Source organism: Pan troglodytes, chromosome 10 (genome assembly GCF_028858775.2).
Source record: "Pan troglodytes isolate AG18354 chromosome 10, NHGRI_mPanTro3-v2.0_pri, whole genome shotgun sequence".
Taxonomy (NCBI): Eukaryota; Metazoa; Chordata; class Mammalia; order Primates; family Hominidae; genus Pan; species Pan troglodytes.
The window spans coordinates 137,818,091-137,837,243 of NC_072408.2; the positions used below are offsets into that span (position 1 = coordinate 137,818,091).

The following is a 19,153-nucleotide window of genomic DNA, read 5'->3' on the forward strand; positions in this document are numbered from 1 at the left end:
GAAGATGCGGGGAAAACTGAAGGTCTTCAAGTTTGTTGCCTAAGGACGGGTGCTGAGCAGTGTCATTTTGTCCACCTTTAGACCTTCTTAAAAGCCGTGGGAGAGATCCTTCTACTGCCTGGTTGGATTGCTGTGTCAGAGGTAAGAGAAAAGAACATGGTTGGTCACGGTGGCTCATGCCTATAATCCCAGCACTTTGGGAGGCCAAGGCGGGTGGATCACTTGAGGTCAGGAGTCAAGACCAGCCTGGCCAATGTGGCAAAACCCCATCTCTACTAAAAATACAAAAATTAGCCAGGCGTGGTGGCGGGCACCTGTAGTCCCAGCTACTCCAGAGGCTGAGGCAGGAGAATTGCTTGAACCTGGGAGGCGGAGGTTGCAGTGAGCCGAGGTTGTGCCACTGCACTCCAGCCTGGGCAACAGAGTGAGACTCTGTCTCAAAAAACCAAAAAAAAAAAAAAAAAGAGAGAGAGAGAAAAGAACATTTTGATCTTCAAAACGTATGTGCCTTGGGAACCATTTTGTCTTCCTAGAAGTGGCATAATATGACCCAGTCACATCCACAAAAAGAATGATGTATCTCCCAGTCCTGACATCTGGGATATAAGAGCTCATTTTGAGTAGACATGCAACTGATTCAGAATGCCTTGTCCTCTAAGGCAAAAGAAATGCACGTGTGTCAGTAATGTGTTACTGTCCTAAACATGGAAGAAGGAAATGATGGTTTTTTCCCCATGAGAAATGTGTACTTGGTTCATCTTGGTCATTTCATGTAATATGTATTTTTTTTTTCTTTACCATCCCATCATTCTTGAATGATAATAGAAAGCTTTTTATGTTAAAAGTCATTGGATTTAGTAAGAAAAAGGAGAATACATGACAATATGTACTTCATGATTAAGGTGCAGAAAAAAAGCTTCTCTTGTTCTCTTTACTCAAAATAGCTAGAAAGGAGAATGAAATAATTTTTCCTATATTTCTGAAAATAACTTGATTGTACTTATTTAAAAAGAAAACAAATAAATAGTTGTGGAGAAGTTAGAAAATGCAGATAATAAAAAACAAAATAAAAATCACTTCAAATCCTAAAACTGAGATTATTAACATTCTTGTATATTTCCTTATAGTCTAGTTTTCAATTCACTTATATATGTGTTCAACAGATATACTGTATATTTGACTTAATTTGTTTTTCCTTAATTATGTCAATAACACTTTCCAATGATACTAAGTATTCACCTGCAACACTGTATTAGTCAGGACAGGCCAGGGTGCACTGCAGTAACAAATAGATCCCCACATCTCAGTGGCTCAGCACAGTAGAAATTTACTTCTCTGCCATGCAAAGTCCAGAGTGAGTCAGAGGAGCCTCTTCTCCACCCAGATACTCAGGGATCCTGGCTCCATCTGTCTTCTGGTGCTGGCTTCTCAATATGTGGTTTCCAAGGTTGCCAGGCAGGGGCAGAGAAGGGTGAGGAGGACTCTTAACTGCCTTGGCCCAGAAGGGTCCCAGCCACACCACCATGATATTAAAGTGCTCATTCTCCTAAGCCCTGATAATATTTAAAAATGTTTGCCAGTTTGAGGGCAGAAGTGGCATTTTATTCTCTCACTATTAATAAGATTGCGTTAGAGTTTACATTTGATAAACTTTTGTTTGAATAATTTCAAGTGGAATGAGATTAGGTTTAACAGTGGCAAAGGGAGAAAAAAAGGCTCAAGAATGTAAGATGGATACAGTCTTACCTAGAAAACAATTCCTTTATAAAAGGTTTGACCTCTTTCATGATTTCAAGGGGACTTTGTGTCCAAAGCTGCAGGCTGGGAACACCCAGAGGACAGCCAATGGAAGATCCAGGCAGACGTATTTTGTGCATGATTTTAAATTAACTGCTTTTGAATGCAAAATATGCAAATCTGTTAAAAATATGAATAACCAGGAAACTGTCCAGACTCAGGCAGGGTCCAATATGCATTAAAGAGAACGCATGAATTGGTCTCTACCCCACAGAACTGCATGCCAGAAACACAGACTTCCATGTGCTTAACTGGGCCTGGCTGACTGAAATCAGGCCATGGGCCTAAAAGCAAATATCTAAAATTGGCCTCAGCATTCTATTTCCAGCTCATGAGGCTCTCCTGGAGTGTGTGTTTGTGGGAGAATGCTGAGGACTTAGCAGCAGGCAGCAGGCAGGTGCTTCCCCAGAAAGGCAGGAAGAGAAGCAGTGAAGGCAGAGCTCACTGGCCCAGCTCAGCAGGGCTTAAGAGAGGCCTCTCCCCTGGTGATGTGTGTCTGAGGATGAGGGCCCACTGCTTTCTTGGGGGCAGTGTCTACCAGGATCCTCTGCTCTGGAACTCAGAAAGGAAAGAGGGCTCTTGGAGTAGAAGGCAAGCTCCTGGGAAGTCAAGGCAGCCGGAGATAGCTCTGGGTGCCGGCACCTCGGAAGCAGCCACCCTTCATGGAGAAGGGGACAGAGCTGCTGGTGTCCCCATCCCAGAGTGGACCTGGGGGCGATCAGCCCCTCCTCGTGAAGCACAGGGAGGTAGGGGGAGGGTCTGGGATGTGCTGAGGGTCCCTCTGTGAGTTCAGGGAGGAGGCAGGACCAGGAGTTGGGTCCCCTCAGTCCCCGTGTCTAAGTGTAGAAATGCAGGAGCCGGCGATGGCTGGGGTGATGGGTCCACCTGGGCTGTGTCCGTGCTCCGTGAGCTCAGTCGGGCGTGTGGCCTCCGTGTGGTCCCCTCCTGATCCATGGGAAGGGGCAGTTGTGTGACTCTTCCTCCCTCGTGGCCAACGTGGGGAAACTTGATGTTGTGTGCCTGGTGCACCTGCCTGGTGCCCTGGCTGAGTGGGGTGGATTTTCATGACTCCCGGTGCTTGTGTTGCTGCAGGACAGCGCCGTGGTACTGAGTCTAATCCACACTATTGACACCGTCATGGGCCACGTCTCCTCCAACCTGCACGGCAGCATGCCCCAGGTCACCGTGGAGGGCTCCTCTGCCATGGCAGGTAGCTGTCGCTTGTAAGGGTGAGCCACATGGCAGGGGCGGGGGCTGGAGGCTGCGTTTCACTGCCTGTCTTTTTACACCCGTAGCAGAGAGCCATGCTCTGTCTCCCTGACTGCTCTGCCTGGCGCAAACCACATTTGGAAGGAAAACCCGTGGTCAGATCAGGGCAGGTGTGTTCGGCCATGATATGCAGACGGGGCCCATAAGCTTTTCCCAGTGACTTGGGAGCCAAGCTCCTGCCCTGGGGCGATGGTCTCGGTTCAGAGCAGGAGGCAGAAGCAGCAGTGCCTGCAAGAGTCTGTGGGATAAAAGGGGCGCCCTCGGGTTTCTGGAGTCAGCTTGCTCTCACCTGGGCTCCAGGATAATTGTCACAGTTGTCTAATTGTAGAGGCAGAGGTGATGACCTTTCGATTTTAAAAGTCTTTACCAGGAGTGCATTATTGTGCTGATACTTCGCTGCAAGAGCCGAGCTGGGGAAAATGGGCTGAAGCCACAGGGGTTAGTTTAGTCGCAGTTTGTTGGCCCAGACCTCTCCCTCCGGGCCGTGTTGCCCTCGCCGGCTGCGCTTGGGGAGGAGCCGATGTCACCGCATCGCTGAGCACACCCATCCTTGCACCGGCCTTGAGAGCTGGGGGCTGTGCTGGGGCGGAGGGCGCCCCAGGTGAGGAGCCGCGCGCCCGTGGGCCGGAATGCTGAGCCTCCCCGTGGCAGTCACTGCCTGGGCTCCTCATTGCTTTATCCTTTTTTTTTTTTTTTTTTTTTTTTTTTTTGAGGCCATGCTTTCTAAAGGTAATTATACTTCCCGTGGGGAGCTTGTCCTGTCCAAAAAGAAAAGCAGACGGGGTTTTGCAGTCTGATTTCCTGCAGCCTGGGAGCTCTCTGACGGGACTTCCGCTCTCTCGCTCCTTCCACCGCAGAGTTTTCCGTGGCTAAAATCCTGCCCAAGACCGTGAATTCCTCCCATTACCGCTTCCCGGCCCACGGGCAGAGCTTCATCCAGATCCCCCACGAGGCCTTCCACAGGCACGGTGAGTGTGGCTGCGCCGGACTCCCTTCCGGGGCGGCTCCCTCAAGTCTTTCTGAAGAGTCCCCAAGCTTTGCTGTGTGCCCACCGCGCCAGGGAGCTGCGGCGCTTCCCCGGGCCGCCTGCGGTGCTCCCCCGGCTGATTGCCTGTCCTGTCCTGCAGGAGAGGGACTCTGGGCAGCCGTTCTCAAAGCGTGTCCTCAGGCCACCCTCATGGACACACTTGAGAGGTTCCTTAGTGATGCCAATGCTGTGCCCACTCCAGGCCACTGAACTGGAATTTGGGGTGGGGTCTGGGAGCATCTCAACCTGCTCGCCTGGGGAATCGGGCCCACTGGGAAGTCATCCTACCTACATCCTCCTAAATCGGCACACACCTGGTCAGCCCAAGATAAAAAGATGGGGCCACCTCCCCTTCCTGCTCAGGTAGCTGTGGGCCAGGTGAGGGGTTCATCCGTTCAGGAACCTGGGGTTCCACTCCTGTGCAGGCCCGAGTCGAGTCACATAATAAAAAACGAGAGGCTCAGGGGACCCCCTGCCTCTGACCAGGGAGCCCTGTTGGGAGCCCAGATGGCCCTGGCTATTTTTTGCTACAATGACCGTCACCCTCTCTGGTTCCTGGAAAAGCGAATATGACTCTGCAGACATCTCCTTCCTCTCCTGCCCTCCCTGGGGACCTCGGGCAAGCAGGGGAGAGCCTCAGATTTTTGCCCCTGCCACCCTGGCCAGAGGCCACGCCCCCTTCCCAGGGTTCTGCCTTAGGGATGGGGACCAGGACAGCCCTCATCAGACATCTCCCTCTGCAGTGGGGAGCCTGTCTCTGCACCCACCACCATCTTGATTGTCTGTGGGAAAGGTGCCCCGACTGGTTCTCTGCCCCGTCCTCAACTAGCATGATGTCAGGTGTGCCCTGCTCCTAGGGCAGAGGCAGGGATGTCCCTACCCCAGAAGCCAAGGGAAGGGCCCAGGGACGATGCCACCTTCCTCCAGCATCAGCAGGGAGGGCCCAGGGATGGTGCCGACATCCACCAGCATCTCCTGGCCGCATGATCTGCTGGGAGTGCCCTGATTTCCAATCCTGGCAGAGCCGTGGCCGAGCCATGGAGTGAAATAGCAAAAGCACATGTGACCCTGCTTCATGGCTGGATATAATAGAGGTGTGGCCAGGCGAAGGCATACAGACTTCCCGGTGGCTGCTGCCCCCTTGAAAACCTGCATTCTGCCTCACTCAGTGTTGCCCTAAATCCTCTGCGTGCGGAGGGCAGACGGGATGCACTCGTGGGGCAAGGCTGGAGGCTGGCACTGCCCCCCGTTGACTTGCAGGGGCCGTCTCCCTGCAGGGGCTCTGAGACCGTGGGATGCCCTGGGTGAGCCTGGCCCTCCCTGCAGGGGCTCTGAGACCGTGGGATCCCTGGGTGAGCGTGGCTCTCCCTGCAGGGGCTCTGAGACCGTGTGATGCCCTGGGTGAGCCTGGCTCTCCCTGCAGGGGCTCTGAGACCGTGGGATGCCCTGGGTGAGCCTGGCTCTCCCTGCAGGGGCTCTGAGACCGTGTGATGCCCTGGGTGAGCCTGGCTCTCCCTGAAGGGGCTCTGAGACCGTGGGATGCCCTGGGTGAGCCTGGCCCTCCCTGCAGGGGCTCTGAGACCGTGGGATGCCCTGGGTGAGCCTGGCCCTCCCTGCAGGGGCTCTGAGACCGTGGGATGCCCTGGGTGAGCCTGGCTCTCCCTGCAGGGGCTCTGAGACCGTGGGATGCCCTGGGTGAGCCTGGCTCTCCCTGCAGGGGCTCTGAGACCGTGGGATCCCTGGGTGAGCGTGGCTCTCCCTGCAGGGGCTCTGAGACCGTGGGATGCCTTGGGTGAGCCTGGCTCTCCCTGCAGGGGCTCTGAGACCGTGGGATCCCTGGGTGAGCGTGGCTCTCCCTGCAGGGGCTCTGAGACTGTGGGATGCCCTGGGTGAGCCTGGCTCTCCCTGCAGGTGCTCTGAGACCGTGGGATGCCCTGGGTGAGCCTGGCTCTCCCTGCAGGGGCTCTGAGACCGTGGGATCCCTGGGTGAGCGTGGCTCTCCCTGCAGGGGCTCTGAGACCGTGGGATGCCCTGGGTGAGCCTGGCTCTCCCTGCAGGGACTCTGAGACCGTGGGATCCCTGGGTGAGCGTGGCTCTCCCTGCAGGGGCTCTGAGACCGTGGGATGCCCTGGGTGAGCCTGGCTCTCCCTGCAGGGGCTCTGAGACCGTGGGATCCCTGGGTGAGCGTGGCTCTCCCTGCAGGGGCTCTGAGACCGTGTGATGCCCTGGGTGAGCCTGGCCCTCCCTGGGGGGTTTCAGCCTCCACATGTCTGGAGCTGGCTCAGGGGATGGAGCAGGGATCCACCGTCACGCTGCTGAGTTGCCGCAGAGTCTTTGTCCTTGCAAATTCTGCCCGAGTGTCCTTCACTTCCTTCTCCCCAGAGGGTTCTTGGGAGTGAGGGGCAGCACCATGCATGGCGGGGCATGGGGCTTTGTGTTTTTCCTGCCTGTGGCCTGGAGCGCTGACAGCGCCTGCCCCTCTGCTCTCTCTGCAGCCTGGAGCACCGTCGTGGGTCTGCTGTACCACAGCATGCACTACTACCTGAACAACATCTGGCCCGCCCACACCAAGTGAGTCTCGGGGGTGCTCAGCTCAGGGGCGTGGGTGTGCGTGGGTTTGCTGGGTGGCTGGCCACAGGGATGCCTGCCCCACACGCACAACACTGTTTGAGAACTCTGGACACGAGTACCGGGCGCTTCACCGCTCGGGCAAGGAAATGTGCGGCGTTTTGAAGGCCACTTGGGAACTGCAAGGCCGGGGCCAGGCTGGTGGAGTGGAGGTCAGGAGCACGGGCCAGAAGACCCTACCCACCCGCCTGGACAGAACTGTGTGACCTTGGGCAAGGGACTTAACCTCTCTGAGCCTCAGTTTCCACTGCTGTGTAATGGAAGACCACAGACCTGTCTGTGTCAGTCATGGGCAAACACACAGATGGGCAAAGCCATTTCACATCAGCTTAAGTGGAAGGCCAGGAAACTGAGGGCTCAGGGGACTGAAAAGGGAGGAGCAGGTGGGCCTCAGTCATGGCTGGACCCGGGGACCCCGAGGATGCCGTCTAGACCTGCTCTGTCTGCCCCCTGCCTCTGCTGTCCTCCAGACAGGCCCCTCCATAGGAGCAGAGCTGGCTTCTGCAGCATCGCCTCATGTGGGTTTGGGTCCTGAGAACCCAGAAGGAGAGCAAGGAGGGTGGGGACCGTGAGGGGGGCGGCGAGGGTGGGGAGGACGAGGGAAATGAGGAGGGAGGGGAGGGGGTGCCTCTTTCCTGAGGAATGTAGTCCTAAATTTTGTGATCTGGAGGAAACACCGTCTTCTGCGTCAGATTTCTTGGGGAAAGCCTGCATGCTTACCAATTTCCTCCTAATGAAAAAAAGTGGGGGGCCCGCCACTCTTTATGTGTGATTTCCAAAATTCTTCAGGAAAATGGTCAAAGAAAAATGCAATCTATTTTCCTCAAAAAGATGCCATCTCAGTTATTTGGGGAGATCTTTCCAAGACAGTGAATGAAAAGTTGACCCTTCCTTGGCCCCTCCTGCTGAAGTTTCCACCACGAAACTGGCCTTGCTGTGAAATGTATGAGACGTGCATTTGTGAGGTGTCGCTGTGTCTTGTGCGGCCACAGTGAGAACCTGCGTGGGAAAGCGGCATCCGTGCCACGGCCCACAACTTCACAAAGGCGGGAGGATTGCTTCCAGACGCAGGGTGCACACATTTCAGGGGCAATTCACTGTGACCACCAGAATCTGACTCCAGCCAGGTGTCAGCCAGCTCTTTCATGAAGGGCCAGCTTGTAAATCGCCTTGGCTTTCCAGAACTCTGCCCTCGCAGGGTGAAGGCAGCCAGAGACACTACGTGGGGAAACGGGGGAGTGGCTGCCTTCCAATACAGCTTTATTTACAAAACCAGGCGGCCAGCCCAAGAGCTGCAGTTTGCAGATCTTTGCCAGACCCTCCATTAGATCAGCGCTGGCAGGGATGGGCAGAGGAGAGGCTGGCGGGGCCTGCTCTGGGGAGCCCACAGCCTTGCAGATGGAAGACAGTCTGTCTCGCCTGTCCCCAGGGCCTCAGCCTTCACTCTCCCTCTGCTGTCCTCACGGACCCAGGTGTCTGCAGACAGGACACTGGAGCCCCAGGATTCAGGCCACTGTGTCCCAGAACAATGCAGCTAACTCTGACGTCCCCCTGCAAACCGAGGGCCTGGAAATTGGACAGGCAAGTCATCCCTGGTTCGTCAGCATTGACACCAGCCCCATAACAAGTTCCATGAGCAGCACATTTACGTGCTGAAGCCAAAGCAGAATTGCCGTGCAGCGATGGAACATGTTTTTCATTTGCAGTGAAGTTGGATCTTCAGCTCAGGTGAAGTTCTCTTCAGCACTTAGTGCAAAGATGCCTTGTCATCAAAATTCACCTGGAAAAAAATCATGCAAACAGCTCATCCAGTAAAGTCTCTGTACTTGTTACATTGTACCTGTGTACCTTGTACCTGTAGCAGAAGAGGTGGACGGAAGTGGAGGGGACAAAGAGTTTGGTTCACAGGTGCCCTCCTTATCTGTGTGACCCTGGGCAAGTGACTTGAGCCTGGAGGCCTGTGTTCTTCTCTTAAAACAGGAGTAATAATAGCACTGATTTCTGAGGATTGCCAGGAGGACTGAATGAGTTAATGGTGTAAGTAGGGCTTGGTATTCTTAAACATGACATACAAGTGCCTGCTTTTGTGATTTTGTAAGCTGATAGGGCATTTGCGCCATTTTGCCTTTGAGGTAATTATCAAATCCTGGGCACGATGAGAAGCAGGTTAGTGCAGCTGCCGTGCAGGCAGCACGTTTATGTGCGCACATATGCCGGGTTCCTGCCAGCCTGCAGGGGACTTCCCTCCGTCTTTGTTTGTATTGTGCGCTGTCATCCTCATACATCCGCAGTGTGTCGTGAGGATGAAAGGATGCTTTGGTGCCGTAGTGTCCTTTCATTTCTTCTCCAGGGATGAGGGTGAGGGTCTAAGTCAGTACGTGAGGCTCAGCGCACAAAGGGTAGGGCCTGGGCCGGAAGGAACTTTTGTCTCCACAGCCAGCCCCAGGCAGACCATTCCAGGGCTCCTGTGATGACGGAGGGGATGATATCTGACCACCCACGGCCCGGTGGGGGCTTAGCTGCTTCCTGCCGGGCTGCTTGTACCCCTAGGATCCTTTGAGTCTCACTCGCTGCCTGGCCCCGCAATGATGGAGACTGTTCAGCTTTTACGGGTGCTCGTGCTAGGCTCAGCCAGCACCGGGACGGCCGGTTCCTCCAGGTGGACGGGGCTGAGACTGACCTGCTCCCACTCCTCCTGTAGAGATGGAAGCCACAGCCCACAGAGGGAAGGGCCTCTCCCCAGGCTGTGAGGGACTCACGGGTGCTCGAGAAAGATGAGTGGGGAGGTGGACCCGGCTCAGCGTGTGTCCTTATTCACTATAGAGTGACACGGAGCACTGATGGAACCAGTAGGTCACGGTTCTGCAGCCCTCAGTGCAGTAACTGACCCAGGCAGAAGCTATCAGTGGATGTGCACACCAGCGGGAGCAGGGTTGCGGGGCGGGGGACCTCACCGACCTGCAGAGTCCTAGCTGTACCAGGTCGGAGGGTGCCTGGTGATGGGGATGTCTGCCGCACGCCTGCAGCCAGGTGGCCACACTCAACATTATCAACGTGGGACACGTTGTGGGCCCGTGTCTCTTGCTGTCACGTCATGGGGAGACGTCCATGCCTCCTGTGGCATACTCCTGTCAGATGCATGGCCTCACGCCCCTCACGAGGAAGCAGTCAGACACACCTGAACTAAGCGATGTTGTGTGCTGCTGTGGTTTGGACTGCAAGGGAGAAGAAGTTGGGCAGTTCCGGATTGGGGGAGACTAAAGAGGTTCGTGCCTGAGCTAATGCACGTTCCTGGGTTGAGAGAAGTGGAGTTCTGGAGGACGTGAGTGACGGTGGGGGGTGTGTGCAGTTGACTCTGGACTGTGCATTAGAGCATCTTGTGGGGTCCTCGTTAAATTTCTGAGTGTGATCATTGATGGTTATGTAGGAGGCAGTCTCCATTTTTAGGAGACACGTGGTAGAGATGGAGTATGCTGTGATGCCTGCAACACACTGCTAGTGCTTCAGCAGAAAGGAAACGTGCATGTGTGCGTGTATTTGTGTGTTGTGTGTGTGCACACAGGTGCATGTGCATGTATGTGCTTGTGTGGTGTATGTGCGTTATGTGTGCACATATGTGCATGTGTGTTTTGTGTGTGCTGTGGGCATGCAAATGTGCGTGTGTGCATTTGTGTGTTGTATGTGCGTACATGTGCATGTGTGTGTGTACATGTGAGGTATGTGTGTATACCTGCATGTATGTGTGTGGTATGTGTGTGGTATGTGTGTGTCAAGTGTGAGCGTGACTATTGCCAGATAAAGTGAACATGGCAAATGATAAGAGCTGAGAGTGTAGGTGAAGCCTATGCGTTGTACTGTTTTCTGGCAGATTTCCTGCGGGTTTCACTATTTAACAGTGCAAAGCTGCGGGGGTTCCTGGCATGGGCAGGAATGGTGGCTGTTGCTGTCCTTTCTGAAAGGCCCTGGCTGCAGTACTGCTCGAAACAGAGAACAACGTCACCTGGGCAGCATCGGCGCTGAGGAAGTCGCCTGTTACCCTCGATGCTGTCTCCTTCTGCTGTTTGCGTCAGTCAGGGGCTCAGTCTCCTTCAAGAATTCACCATCACCCAAGATCACACTCAGAGATGCCGCCATGTGCCGCCTTGTTGGCAAGATTTGGAGTTTCCTTCACACTGTGTTCCCAGGGTGGCGTTGAATTCTCGCGCTGAGGGAGGGTGACAAGCAGCGTGTGACGGATGGGTGAGGGGATTCCTTGAGCACACAGGCATGTGTCAGCAGGAGCCAGTTATCAAGGAGTTCCTTTACCAGGGAATATTTTCATTTGCGATGTTTGTTCACTCCCCAATGCGGCATGGTAACTGTGGGGACTTGATAATTCTCCAAATAACCTAATAACAGCCCTTTTTCTTACTCCACTTGGTCTGACTTCTTTGGATTGAGTTCCTGAGCCGGTCTCCTGCACATGCTGGGAAGTCTCTGTGTCTCCTCGTAGATTTCAGCACTCCTCTGAAGCCTCATGTAACTTTAAGTCCCCTCTTTGTGTAACGGAAGGCGGAGCAGCAGCGTGGCTTTGGCTCAGATGTGCTGCATGGGGTGAAGGACGCAGAGCCTGACTATCGGTGGGGCTCCGTGGGGCCAGGTAGTAACTTGGGGCACATTGAAGGAAGGAGGATTTGCAAAGGTGCAATCAGGAGTGGAGAGCTCTGGGGGACAGCACAGTCACGGGCCAGGAACAAGAATGGGGGCATGCTGCTTTCCCCAGGGCCAGCCAGGCAGGGGAGCGCACCATGCCCGGGCAGAGATGGAGGGGCCCCTGGGGCAGCGACTGTGCCCTGGTAGGCTGAGGGAAGAGAATCCTGGCCCCACTATCTGCTCCGACGCCCTCTGACCTTCTGGGGCTTCCCTTTTGCTGAGCACATGAAGGCAGAGAGCCCAGAGCCTGGCTGATGGGCACAGGACGGGGTGGGTGGAGACAGGGTATAAGGGGCAGAGGAAAAGCCAGCACAGCCTCTGCCCCACCCTGCCCCACCTCACCCCTGCCCCACCCTTCCCCACCTCACCCCTTCCCCACCCTTCCCCACCTCACCCCTTCCCCACCCTGCCCCACCTCACCCCTTCCCCACCCTGCCCCACCTCACCCCTTCCCCACCCTGCCCCACCTCACCCCTGCCCCACCCTGCCCCACCTCACCCCTGCCCCACCCTGCCCCACCTCACCCCTGCCCCACCCTGCCCCACCTCACCCCTGCCCCACCCTGCCCCACCTCACCCCTGCCCCACCCTGCCCCACCTCACCCCTGCCCCACCCTGCCCCACCTCACCCCTGCCCCTCCCTGCCCCACCTCACCCCTGCCCCACCCTGCCCCACCTCACCCCTTCCCCACCCTGCCCCACCTCACCCCTGCCCCACCCTGCCCCACCTCACCCCTTTCCCACCCTGCCCCACCTCACCCCTGCCCTACCCTTCCCCACCTCGCCTCTGTCCCCACCTTTACCGGAGGAAAATGCTCCTAAGGAGGCGTCTGGCCCCATTCTCATCTTGACTTGGCCGACATCTGGCGTCGCACTGATTACCAAACTGGGCCTGGTGGAGGCCACGTGTTCCCCGAGCGGAATCCAGGAAACCACTCCAGATTTGCTCTCATATCATTTGTGTTCATAGAAGGTTCCCACTTAATGTTTTCCTTATGTTTTTCCTAAGAAATGGATCTAAGTCATCGCCACTTGCCTGTGAGTAGATTCATCCACTCACTCACTCACGTGTGTGCTGAGCACCCACTGTGTCAGGCGTGGTTCCGGGAGCTGGGGAGAGCAGCGAACCAAACGGGAAAGCATCCGGGCCCCAGGGGAATTTCTGTTCTGGGAGGGAGATGATGACCACCGGTTGCACCATCAGGAAATGTCCACGGAGGGAAAGTCAAGGGGCAAATCATGCTGCGTGTTTAGGGCCTGAAGCTCACAGCTGCGACTTTCTGTTCTGGCTAATGGCACAGCCCTAAGTGTTGCTAGAAACGTGGTTTTTCCAACGCGTTTGGTGGAATTGCACACGTGTTGAGTTCATGGAGCTCTGCAGAAAAGGCCACGAGCATCGGGGCACTGGGCACAGAGAGCGAGAACCAGGCTCCTGGCTGAAGCGAACACACAACACGTCTTAGGGCCTTGGAGTCACGTGCGGGGCGGGGACAAGGTTCTGCTGAGTGAGTCAGGCTGGGCGCCGCGGGGCTCTGCCTTGGTCCCCCCCAACTTTCTGCGGCCTCGAGCCCACCCTCACTTTCTGCAGTGGGGACTGAGCCCACGCATGCCCAGTGGTGAATGTTCTCAGACGGTGAATGTTGTTCTTCCGGGGAAACATCTGAGATACTACCCGGGTCTGCGGCTCTGCAGAGTGGAATGTTTATGTACGTTCTGTACGTACAGCTTGTATCTCTGTGGGACTAAAACTTTCTGGGCAAGTTTATTAGAAAAAAATGTCTAAAAAGCCTCTTCAGAGGGGCTATAATGAAAAAAATGGTTGAGACATGTGGACCTAGGGTGATGCTTTCTTTTCATTTTTTTTTTTTTTTTTAAGTTTGCGTTTTACTCCATGTGTGTCATCTGGACTTTGGGCTCGGATCAATAACATGGTCACATAGAGGAATTGCTGGATCGAGCAGTCGCGTCTGTTGTTACTCACAGGCCTGAGAATCGATGACCCTGGTTTGCTCCAGACCCTGTGAACTGGTGATGATCTGCAGGAAGTCGCTTCTGCGGGAACAGACAGGGTGTTCATTCTCTATGGCGCCATCTTTGTAAACACTTTGTATTTACAATTCCAGGAATAATTCTGCGTGCTTCTTGGAGGCCTGCTCTTTCTCAGGGATGTGTGTAAGGAGACAGTGCAGAGGCCGGGGGTGAGGTGGGACGTGCTCCTGCTCCATGAGCCCCACCGCCCATCCCAGGCAGGGTCACTGAACATGGTGTTTGAATCTAGTTAGAAGGAAAAACAAGTTGAGGGAGGAAAAATATGGTGCCCCCAGCTCCCAGGGCCTTGTGGAATGTCCCAAAGGTGGTTCAGTGGGTGTCGAAACAGGGACCTGCAGGTTCCTCAGTCAGTCAGCGCTTTGGATGGTGGAAGGGGGAGGCGCACAGGACCGGGTGAGGCCCACACAGAAGCAGACGGCTGGGTGACCGCGGGGGGGCCCGGTGACAGCACGTCTCAGGCATCTTTGTGTAGTCACCCCAAATTCAAATTCATGGAACAGATACTTGGTGACCTGCTGTGTGCCAGGCAGGGCTGGGATCAAATCAGGCAAATGGGCTGAGGGCACAAAATTAAAGGAGCTGGTCATCCTTGGGGTCGTGCCCAGTGTGAGCACCTTCTTCAATCTTGCCCTTCAGGTACCTGGCTTCCCTCACACTCCTCCTGGCCCTGAATATCTTTTCAAGCTCATAACCCCACGAGACAGCCACTGTAGATATCAGTTAGGCTTCTTTAGATTGGGCTGCAAGGGGCGGAAAACCCATCTTAAACAGTTTTAGGCCAAGGGGGAATTTATTGGATCACGTAAGCTGAGAGCTCCGCAGAGAGCTCGCTTCAGGAGCAGCTCGATCCAGCATCCCGTTGATATCGCTGGGCTCCATCTCTCAGCAATTCCCTTCTCAGTCAGTCTCCCTCCTCATGAATGCAAGCAGCTCCCAGGGCCTTGTGCCTCAGGGCATGAGGAGAAGTCTGGCAGGGAGAATGAGGGTCTTTGAGCCCGCATTCTCCCCCCACCTCGCCTTGTGGCATCTCCTCGGATTTGACTGGATTGGGTGTCATTCCTAAATGGTCCCCATGGCCTGAGGGCTGCAGTGCACTGACTGATCCAGACCCAGATACCAGGGCTTCCTCCTGAGCCAAGATAGAGTCAACTCCAGGCTGTGTGGGCTGTCAACGGGGAAGGGGATGGCCACCTAGAGGGGAATGCAGGTGCTTTGATCAGGAAAACGGTGAATGAATACTGGGTGGGTAAAACAGCAGATGGCCACTGCACCATCCTATAATCAGGGAAACTGACATTCAGACAGGGCGAGTTACCTGCCCAAGGTCACACAGCTGATTAAGTGGAACTGGTGAGATTCATGCCCTGTTATTTTGAGCATTTCTGCTCATCCATGCTTCCTGGACCATCTTACTTTTCTTATAAACTCTTTGAGGTCAAGGGCTCTGTCTCACCTCTTGGTCCTGGCATCAGACCTTAACGAGAGCAGGTATTGAAGATAAGAATTCAGGGGACAGAGTTAAAACACAGAATAGTTGAACTCGCCTGCAGGTACCAGCTTCACATCTTGAAGGAGAGCAGCTGGAGCTGAATGAAAGAAATCAAAGCTTCATCCAAAGAAGATTTCCGTCTCAATAGTTTCGGGTGGAACGCTGGCTCCCAGCCTAGGTTTTAGCTGTGTGCTGCTCCCCCGCGTTTCCCATTTTGTAATGATTTCCGTCTCTTCCCAAGGATCGCGGAGGCCATGCATCACCAGGACTGCCTGCTGTTCGCCACCAGCCACCTGATTTCCCTGGAGGTGTCCCCACCACCCACCCTGTCTCAGAACCTGTCGGGCTCTCCGCTCATTACGGTCCACCTCAAGCACAGATTGGTGAGTGGCGGTGCCTTCACCCTTGTTGCCGCCTTTGATCTGGTTTCACACTGAGGAATGTTGGGTTGTCTGTGTGCTTGCATAAAGAATCTCCAACAGCCTTGGTGCCGGCCCGAACTGGAATCTTCCTCTCCCTGGAGCTCCTTCTCCTGGGCCTTTGTTTCTGAGCTGCAGTGGGAGGCCCCTCGCATAGTGCCTGGGCTGGCTGCGCGGTGTCGATGTTGGGGAAGAGGCGTCGAGGTGGCTCTCCTAGACGTGTGTGGAGTGATCACGGATCTTCCTCATTTATAACAAGTGTCCTTACTGGAGGAGGGGGGTACCTTGGCCATCGCAGTTACCATGTGTGTTATTAGCCATCAGCAAGATGCAGCACTGTGTTCTGTTAGAGAGAAACGTGCTTCAGAGCTCAGGAAAAACCATTTTTACGCTTCAGGCATTGCGTGATAAGCTGTTGGTCCTGATGCTTCGTAACCGCTCTCCTCTGCACATGTCGTTTGTTTTTGTCAGTGACTAGGACTGACAGAGACATTGGGGATACCGATGCGCTGCCGTTCTTTAGTAAAAGGCAAAAGATATATACAATCTGAGGAGAAACCAGAGTATAATGCTGCCGTTCTTTAAAAAACGCGTGCGCTGTTCCCCACGCCAGGTTCATGTCAGGAGGTATGGTGTTTGATGTGACACTCAAAGAGTGAGATTTTTCAAAGTGTTTATTCAAGAACTCACTGTGTTATTGGTCAGAATTAACACTAAAGGCATTTCCTGGCAGGATTTTCTATTTCATTCTGTTTCGCTCTGCTCTATGGCCAAGGCCAACTCTGTGCGCATACCTGGGTGGGTGCTTCTGTTCTTTCCAGGGTGACTGTGTTTCTGCCCCACCTGGGAAGGACCCACACACTTGTGCTGCTGGGTGAGCTGGGGCAGTCAAGAGATGGTACTGGAGACGGAGATGGGACTGGAGTGGAAGATGGAGATGGAGAGGGGACTGGAGATGGAGGTGCAGATGGAGATGGGAATGGAGATGCAGAGGGGACTGGAATTGGAGATTGAGATGGAGATGGGAATGGAGATGGAGATGGAGAGGGGACTGGAGATGATGGAGATAGAGATGGAAATGGAGATGGAGAGGGGACTGGAGTTGGAGATGGAGATGGGAATGGAGATGGAGATGGAGAGGGGACTGGAGTTGGAGATGGAGAGGGGACTGGAGTTGGAGATGGAGATGGGAATGGAGATGGAGATGGAGAGGGGACTGGAGTTGGAGATGGAGAGGGGACTGGAGTTGGAGATGGAGATGGAGTTGGAGATGGAGATGGGAATGGAGATGGAGAGGGGATTGGAGATGAGACTGGTCACCTCAGCCTCCTTGCTCTTCCTCTCTGCATGTGACCAGCCGTGAGCCTGTTTTCAGTGTGTCCCCTGCCTTGCTTCCTCTGCCCCTCCCGGTGTCCCTCTCCTTCCCAGTCACTTCTCACCTGGACCAGCAGCCTCCTCGTGTTCTGTCTGCTCCATTCTCCCCACAGTTTACAGATTTATTGTCAAACACACAGATCAGGTGGTGCTACTTACCTATTCAAAGACCTTCCGGGACTCAAGGTTCCCTGCAGGAGAACTGACACTCTGGGCCTGTCAGCAGATCTGTAGCAGCCCCTTCCCGTCCGGCTTTCCATCTGCACCTCTGGCTCTCCTTCCAAGCCCAGCAGACAGCTGCTGTCATTGCGGGTGTCGTTCCCTGTGCCTGGTCGGCCTCTCTCACACATCTGCTGTCTGAGTTCACCCATCTCAGGAGGAGCCTTCTCTCCTCCAAGCCCTCTGCGGCCTGCACAGAAGGGAACCTCCCTCCACGCGGTCTTTGTGCTGTATTAGCACGGAGTTTCAGCTCTGTATGCTATAATCATTTATGCTAATCAGTAATCCCTTAAATGGCCTGCAGCTTCTCAGAGGCTGCCAGATCCAGCATGGAGCCCACTGCCCTTTCCCCCCTGCCCGCAGTGGCCTTGGCACTGCGTGGAGGCTCAGGAGACGCTTGCTGAGTGAGTGCTGTGCTGGAGTCAGTGCCCTGTCTTGCAGTTGTGCAGTTGACATTTGTGTCTTCTCTTTGTGTGGAGAGAATCCTGGTCCCCTGCACAGGCTGTCCCCTCTGCCGTGACGTCAGTGAGGGTGCGCTCCACGGGCTCAGCCGATGTTTGGAAATGTGACTGTGACATGCAGCAGAGACACTTGGAGCTTCTGGGCTTGAGGGTAGGGCAGTGCTGCCCTGAGGCGTGTCAAGCCTGTAGTCAAGAGTCTGTAGCTGGGCGCAGTGGCTCAGCCTGTAATCCCAGCACTTCGGGAGGCCAAGGTGGGCGGATCACCTGAGGTCAGGAGTTTGAGACCAGCGTGACCAACATGGTGAATTCCCGTCTCTACTAAAAATACAAAAATCATCCGGGCAGGTGGCCCGAGCCTGTAATCCCAGCTACTTGGGAGACTGAGGCAGGAGAATCACTTGAACCCGGGAGGCAGAGGTTGCAGTGAGCAGAGATCGGGCCAGTGCGTTCCAGCCTGGGCGATAGAGTGAGACTCTGCCTCAAAAAAAAAAAAAAAAAAAAGTCTGTAAAGGCAGGAGGCTTGTTCTGAAGGACTCTGGAACCTCTGTGTGCTCTGAGGTTGAAGTTGTCCTTGTGAGTGAGGTGGGCACTGTGAAACACAGCCGACCACAGGGCCTGAGGGACTTTGAAGAGCAGGAGTCAGGGATCATCCCAGAAGGTGAGGCGGGGGCAAGTGGAGAGGGGAGGGCACGGGCAGAGAGGGGAGGCAGGAGATGAGAGCACAGCTTGAGTGCCATGGCTGCAGGAGAGCCACACAGCCAGTGAGGTTACACAGCACACATGCACACGCATACACACACATGCACATGCACACAGTCCACACACACCCAGTCCACATACACTCAGTCCACACACACCCAGTCCACACACACCCAGTGCACACAGTCCACACACACCCAGTCCACATACACTCAGTCCACACACTCAGTCCACACACACCCAGTCCACACCCAGTCCATACCCAGTCCACACACACCCAGTCCACATACACCCAGCACAGACACACACACACCCAGTCCACACACACCCCATTTATACCCACCCAGCACAGACACACACACCCAGTGCACACACACTCACTCCACACACTCAGTCCACACACACTCAGTCCACACACTCCCAGCACAGACACACCCAGCACACAAACACCTAGTGCACACACACCCAGCACAGACACACCCAACAGATACACCCAACACAGACACAAACACCCAGTGCACACACACCCAGTGCTCACACCCCCAGTACACATACCCAGCACAGACACACCCAGTGCACACATACCCAGTGCTCACACACTCAGTACACACACACCCAACACAGACACACCCAGTGCGCACACACCCAGTCCACACACACCCAGTGCACACACACCCAGCACAGGCACACACACTTAGTATACACACAGCCAGCACAGACACACACAACCAGTGCACACACACCCAGCACAGACACACACTCAGTACACACCCAGTGCACGTACCTGCATCCAGCACCCATATAGGCACATATGTGCACATACCCAGCCTCAGTACACCACACACACCGACACACATACCCACATCCCATCCTTGCAGGGCCGGCAGGTAGGAGCTCTGGAATTTGGAAAGTGGAAAGTGATTTGTTTTGTCTGGTGTGGCTTCTCCCTCTCCGGCACAGAGCGGGTCTCTAGGGTGCCTCACCCAGGGGCCTCACGCCTATCCGCTCTCCCGCCTAGGCAGCCCCCTCCT

At 54.9% G+C, this 19,153-nt stretch overlaps 1 protein-coding gene across 5 annotated transcripts in view; it reads left to right on the top strand.

Annotated features, from left to right (window-relative positions):
• The window catches only part of ADGRD1 (adhesion G protein-coupled receptor D1), a 189,375-nt gene that overhangs the window by 44,949 nt on the left and 125,273 nt on the right, over positions 1 to 19,153 (top strand). For all 5 annotated transcript variants that reach the window (XM_024348158.3, XM_024348159.3, XM_054664742.2 and 2 more), the window contains 5 exons: positions 82 to 141; positions 2,890 to 3,007; positions 3,924 to 4,034; positions 6,589 to 6,664; positions 15,192 to 15,333. In XM_024348158.3, the coding sequence (XP_024203926.2) occupies positions 82 to 141; positions 2,890 to 3,007; positions 3,924 to 4,034; positions 6,589 to 6,664; positions 15,192 to 15,333 (507 nt within the window). The remainder of the gene's footprint in view (positions 1 to 81; positions 142 to 2,889; positions 3,008 to 3,923; positions 4,035 to 6,588; positions 6,665 to 15,191; positions 15,334 to 19,153) is intronic.